General features: G+C 50.3%; 1 protein-coding gene across 1 annotated transcript; it reads left to right on the forward strand.

Moving 5' to 3' along the window:
- Nucleotides 1-1,451: 1,451 nt before the first annotated feature.
- LOC119335967 (putative cis-zeatin O-glucosyltransferase) lies at nt 1,452-3,131 on the forward strand. The gene has a single exon (XM_037608008.1). It carries the CDS (start codon nt 1,595-1,597, stop codon nt 3,011-3,013), a length of 1,419 nt encoding a protein of 472 aa, XP_037463905.1. The 5' UTR covers nt 1,452-1,594; the 3' UTR covers nt 3,014-3,131.
- The last annotated feature ends 3,243 nt before the right edge of the window (nt 3,132-6,374 follow it).

Below are 6,374 nucleotides of genomic sequence, written 5' to 3' on the forward strand. Positions count from 1 at the left end.
ATCGCTGGAGATCTCCATCGTGGCGCGACACTGTTGCCATGCCTGCCCTGACCTCAGCCTCAGTGGGCGGCGCACTGTGCCCACGACGGCCTATCTTTATGACCCAGAGACGGCGGGACTCGCCTGTCAGCGGGAGCACAGAAGACGGCTCGAATGCCCCGAAGACAGACCCGTGGGAGTCGGCCCTCTGGAGTCGGCCGACCCCTCCCACGGGCCCCGCACGCCATTAACCAAACAAGACGGGGTATGGCGACAGTGATCGTCCGTCAGACGGCGGCACTGTTGCCACGACACCATGACCAAGCCTGCGTCATTAGAAGCACGGCTACAGTACCGGACCTGTCGGCGGGGCCCATCAGTCGGCGGGCCCCAGCAGTCGGCGGAGAAGACGACGGCCTGAGAGACAGACGGCAGGGACCCGCACCCAGCTGGATTACCATTGTACCCCTGGGGGGTAGGCCTATATAAACCCCCCAGGGCACCCATGCAAAGGGTTCGAATCCATTGGCACTAGAACATAGCAAATAGGAAGGAGAGAGCTAGCCTTGCCTTCTCCTACCTCTAGAATACAGCTCGAGGAGCAACCTTGTACTCACTTTGCCTTAGTGATCATGCGGAGACACCGCAGAGCAGCAGTAGGGGTATTATCTCCTCGGAGAGCCCCGAAGCTGGGTAAGATCCGCCGGCGTGCATGTCTTCGCCTCATTCCGTTTCCTGGCACCGGCGACGTTCTACTCGCTCCCACCATCATAAGTCATCCTTTGGCATATGTCGCACCCAACCCCCGACAATCCGCATCAACCATCTCATGACACCATAAGGACAATGAGGTTATTCAACAACGACACCTTCAAAAAGAAAGCTACACTCGAACGTCGTCATCACTGGATCAAACCCCCAAAGAACATTATCAAAGTTTCACCCTCAAAAACAAGTTTGAGCATATCCGAGCAATGTTTTCAACAAAGTATTGACCCTTCTCGATAAGAGCAAGAGAGAATCATCTTCATTTTCGCTTTTCCGAAGGAACTTCATATTCTGAAATTTGCCGTTTGATAGTACAGTGTCTCACTAGCAGTATGCAAGTGAAGGCACCATTGACTACCTGCCTCAGGCCTCAGCGGTCAGCACTCAGCACACCGATGATGCGTCGCCGTTTCACGCGGCCGCACAGGGCCGACAACAGATCCGTCCGATCGCCGGCCCCCACGCCCGTGCTGCCGTGCAGCTTCTGCGATGCCGCCGCCACGGTTGCCCACAAGGGCACCATCTTTTTGGTCGATCAAGGAAATATCGGACCAGGACAGACCATTCATTCCAAGAAGATAGAGAAAAATATTACTGTAAGCTTCACTCGTCATCAGGCAACCAGACGCCATTGTTGACCATTACTCTCAAAAAATGCATTGAATAACAAGATAGATCTGAGCCTGCGTCATGCAGCATCTTCCCAAGAACACAAGCGTGGGCGCTACGGATTTGCTCACTGACGGAAGGGAAGCTTCCGCGATGATGGCACGCCGCTCATAAATATGCACCGCCGGCCGCCCCTCCGCTCCTCAGCACCACAAACAAAATCGGCAGGGAGGATCCAATGGATATGGAGTCGTCGTCGGTGGCGGTGGTGGCGGTGCCGTTCCCGATGCAGGGCCACCTCAACCAGCTGCTGCACCTGTCGCTGCAGCTCGCGTCCGAGCCTCACGGGGTTAACCTCGACCTGCACTACGCGGCGCCCGCGGCGCACGTCCGCCAGGCGCGCGCGCGCGTGCACGGCTGGGACGAATCGGCGCTCCGCTCCGTCCACTTCCACGAGCTCGACATCCCCGCGTTCGCCGCGCCGCCGCCCGACCCGGACGCCGCCTCGCCCTTCCCCACCCACATCATGCCCATGTTCGAGGCCTACGTCGCCGGCGCCGCCGCCCCGCTCGCCGCGCTCCTCCGGGAGCTCTCCGCGTCCCGCCGCCGCGTGGTTGTCCTGCACGACGTCCTCAACGCCTTCGCCGCCGTCGAGGCGGAGCGGCTGCCCAACGGCAACGGGGAGTCCTTCGGGATCTACTGCGGCGCCGTGTCGTACATGGTCGGCATGGTGGACGCCGGGCACCGCCTCCTGCGGGACTGCGGCCTCGAGTACGCGCCCATGGACAGGTACGTGTCCAGGGAGTTCATGGAGTGCGCCAAGAAGCAGTCCAGCATGGCGCAATCGGTCTCGAGCGGCGGCGGCATGGTCGCCAACACGTGCCGCGCGCTCGAGGGCGAGTTCGTCGACGCCTTCGCCGAGACCCTAGCCGCAGTCGGCCAGAGGATCTTCGCCGTCGGGCCGTTGAACCCTCTGCTGGAGCCGGGGCAGATCGATGCGAAGCAGGGCAAGCGGCACGAGTGCCTGGACTGGCTCGACAAGCAGCCGGCGGCGTCGGTGCTCTACGTGTCGTTCGGCTCGACGTCCTCACTCCGAGGGGAGCAGGTCGCGGAGCTCGCCGCGGCGCTGAAGGGCAGCAAGCAGCGCTTCATCTGGGTGCTGCGCGACGCCGACCGCGGCAGCGTGTCCACGGACGACGCCGACAGCCGCCGGTACGCGAGGCTGGCGTCCGAGTTCGCCGAGCAGGCCCGGGGCACGGGGCTGGTGATCACCGGGTGGGCGCCGCAGCTGGAGATCCTGGCGCACCCGGCCACGGCGGCGTTCATGAGCCACTGCGGATGGAACTCGACCGTGGAGAGCATGAGCCACGGCAAGCCGATCCTCGCGTGGCCCATGCACTCCGACCAGCCGTGGGACGCGCAGTTCGTCGAGAAATACCTCGGGGCCGGCCTCCTGGTGAGGCCGTGGGAGAAGCACGGCGAGGTGACGCCGGCGGCGATCATACAGCAGGCGATTGAGACGGCGATGGTCGGCGAGGAAGGGCTCGCGATGAGGCGGCGGGCCATGGCGCTCGGGGAGGCCGTTCGCGCCTGCGCGGCTGCAGGCGGCTCATCGCGCAAGGATTTGCAGGATTTCGTCGCTCACCTCATTAGGTGATACTATACCGTGTCCTTTTCTCTCTTCTTTTTTTCTTTTTCTCCTTTTGATAAAACTTGCTCACCCAACTAGGTGATACAAGTGTAATAAAGAAAACAAATACTCCCTGCGTCTCAAATTAGTTGTCGCTAATTTAGTACTTCCTCTTTCCCTCTTTTCCGAAATATAAGGCAAAATTGACTTTGCATGATCTTTAATGCATGAAATGTTTTATTTAAACCATTCTTATTTTTAGAAAATAAATGGAAATTACTTTGAAAACTAATGATCTAAATAGTGGCAGGATTTGCACAGAAGAGTTGCATAGCTTAATAACATCATACAGACATGCTTCATTAACCATTGATATTGTAGAGCAGATATCATTATCGTGGATTGGTGCATTTGCCCCCACGTGGCAAAGCCTTGCATTAAAATTGTACCCTTTTTTTTTTGAAAAGGACAAGACCCCAGCCTTTGCGTCTGGGCGATGCATGCAACCACTTTATTAATTATTCACAAAGACCTTACAAAGTAGTACTTCATCACTACTCCCTCCGTCCTTTAAAGAGTATACTTTCAACTTTGTTGAAAAGTCAATTTTTTTTATGTCTGACCGTATTTATACAATAATATATCAACATTTATGCCATCAAATTAGTAGCATTAGATTCATGATAAACAATTATATATTTTTGCACAAAATTGATCAAACTTTGAGATGGTTTGACTCTCCAACAATGTTGGAAGTACACTTTTTAAAAGACGGAGGGAGTAAGTCTGAAGCCACCATCTTGACAACATCTATCGCTACTTCTATCCACTTGATGAAGGGGTGCCGATAGACCGAGCCTAATACCAAACTGACCTCGCACGTAATCCTAATATCTAAAAGCGGAGGCCCCAGCCAAGCCATTTGGCATACTTATTGTGCTTAAATCATTTTTAGAGTTTTGTATTTTACGAATGGTATGAAGAATATACAGAGCCCATGAAAGAAATATCAATGACTCACATAAATTACTTAATGAAAAAAGTCCCGAATTTGGACCGCTAATATATATCAAAGTATATTTTTTTGTAGAAATATATCAAAGTATTTGAATAAACATATATAAGTGGTGTCGTCGTATTTGTCTTTCGAAATAATTTTATTTCATATGTCTGTATACTAATTTTATAGACATACAATAAGTGAAAATCATAGTCAAAATTGTGGAACAAAGACCGAAAAAGTCAACCGGCGTCTTTTATTTTAGGAAGGAGTGAGTACTAAATTAGTACAAATTTTATAATAAATTAACGATGCTTATTTTGAGACGGAGAGGGTATAATTTTCATTTCTATAGCACACCATGCGCTTATGCAACCATCTCAACCTCTCATTATGTGTCACTACATCATTGAAGGCGCGCGTTGCTGCGCCCATCCGTTTTTTAGATAGAATTATATGTTTATGTAAATTCATAAAGACATGAAGCATAAAATTTAGATCTACAGTGAAATAGTATGGTATTGGTCAATCGGTATAAGGAAATTTTGATCAGAGGGAATTACAGTTGGTCTTCAACGAACTGACTGTATTTGTTTTACTCAAATGTAGTACTACAATTTAAGGGAAGACCATCATGGCCAGTACGTAGGGTATGGCATTAGTTACTCACTGATTAAGTGAACTTTAATAGTTTTGGTTTGCGTCAGAGTGTGAGTAAATTTTATGTAACTGGTGCGATAGATGCTTCATAACAGAGGAATCTAATGTGAATAGATGCTTCATAACAGAGCGTCTTGATCACGGGAAGAACTTAGCGAGTGATGTTCCCTTTAACCACCATCAGAAGAGGAAAAGCACCAATAACCACCATCAGGTTGCTTTAAGCGTGTAAGAGAGAAAGCATAAACTGCAGTAATCCTACTATCACAGTTAAGATTTTATTCACAATATGTTGTTTTCAACCTCAGTAATTATATTGACATGGTACTTCTATGTTAACAAAGGCACATGCAAGATAGACATATTTGCCGACTGAATATAAGTTGAAAACATAATTATCAGATGTTTCTGGCAGAACGAGTAGACACTGGCGAGGTATGCTGCTTCAAAATAGTATATATCTCTAGCTGAACCGTAACCCATACTCCCCCGTTTAGAAATACTTGTCATCAAAATAAATGAAAATGGATGTATCTAAAACTAAAATACATCTAGATACATTCATTTTAATAAAAAGTATTTTCGAACGAAGGGAGTACATGAGAGCAAATACAAGGAGCAAACTTGGGCTAAAGGTTTAGTCGAAATCATCATATTTTAGTACTCCCTCCATCTGAAAATACTTGTCGGATGAATAGATGTATCTAGACGCAATTTAGTTCTAGATACACCCATTTTCATTCATTTCTCCGATAAGTATTTCCGAACGGAGGGAGTATTTCTTACTCTAAGCATTAAATATAGGAAAATATAGCATCTTAGTACGGCTAGATAATCTAATCTAGTACTCCCTCCGTCCCAAAATAAATGCCTTGAGCTTAGTACAAATTTGTACTAGAGCTAGTAGAAAGTTGAGACACTTATTTTAGGACTGAGGGAGTATGTATAACAATTTACATACATCTTGATGTTAAGTAATTGCTCTTCGGGTCATCTAAAAAGAGCATGCAGAAGTGCGGGATGTCAGGATAGTAACTAAACAATGGTGCTTTTATAAAGAAGGCTTAGAGCATCTTCAGCTGTTGGCCCTCTAGGGGCTCAAAAAATCACCGCCTGGAAGCGAACCGGCGCTAAAATTGGTTTGGGGCCGATCGGGTTCCCAGCCGCCGGCCCCAGGGTCACCCCCAAACGCCGATTTTGAACTTTTTTGAAAATAAATTGGGCTAAAAGTTGGAAAACGGGGCAAAAATTCGGCCAAGCAGGACATAAACTTCGGCGACTTAAACAATTTTTACATAGAAAACTTGATATGTACTAATAAAACAAACAAACAAAGGCCGCGACTACAGGCCGAAGAACTCACTGAGCTTGGCGTAGTCGCTGTCGTCGTCACCGTCGCCGTTGTCCTTCTCCTCCTTCACGCGGCCTCCCCTGCTGGACCCCTGCCCGGGGTCGCCCTGGCGGACCGGTGGCGGCGCATCGTCGTCGCTGTCATCGAGAACGACGACGCTTCCCTCATCGCGGCCATGGAGCCGAGTGGCGATCTCCTCTAGGGCGTGGCTCTGGCGCTCCAACTCCAGCCACGCCCAGTCCTCCCACGCCCACTTCAAGGCCGCCGCGTTGTCGAGCCCTGGCTCCGTCTTCAGCCGGCGAGCCCCGGCTCCGTCTTGACGAGGCGGGGAGGAGCCGAGGAAGAGGCGCGCCCGCCCTCGTTAATGACGATGCCGG

Source organism: Triticum dicoccoides, chromosome 7B, assembly GCF_002162155.2.
Source record: "Triticum dicoccoides isolate Atlit2015 ecotype Zavitan chromosome 7B, WEW_v2.0, whole genome shotgun sequence".
NCBI classification, from domain to species: Eukaryota; Viridiplantae; Streptophyta; class Magnoliopsida; order Poales; family Poaceae; genus Triticum; species Triticum dicoccoides.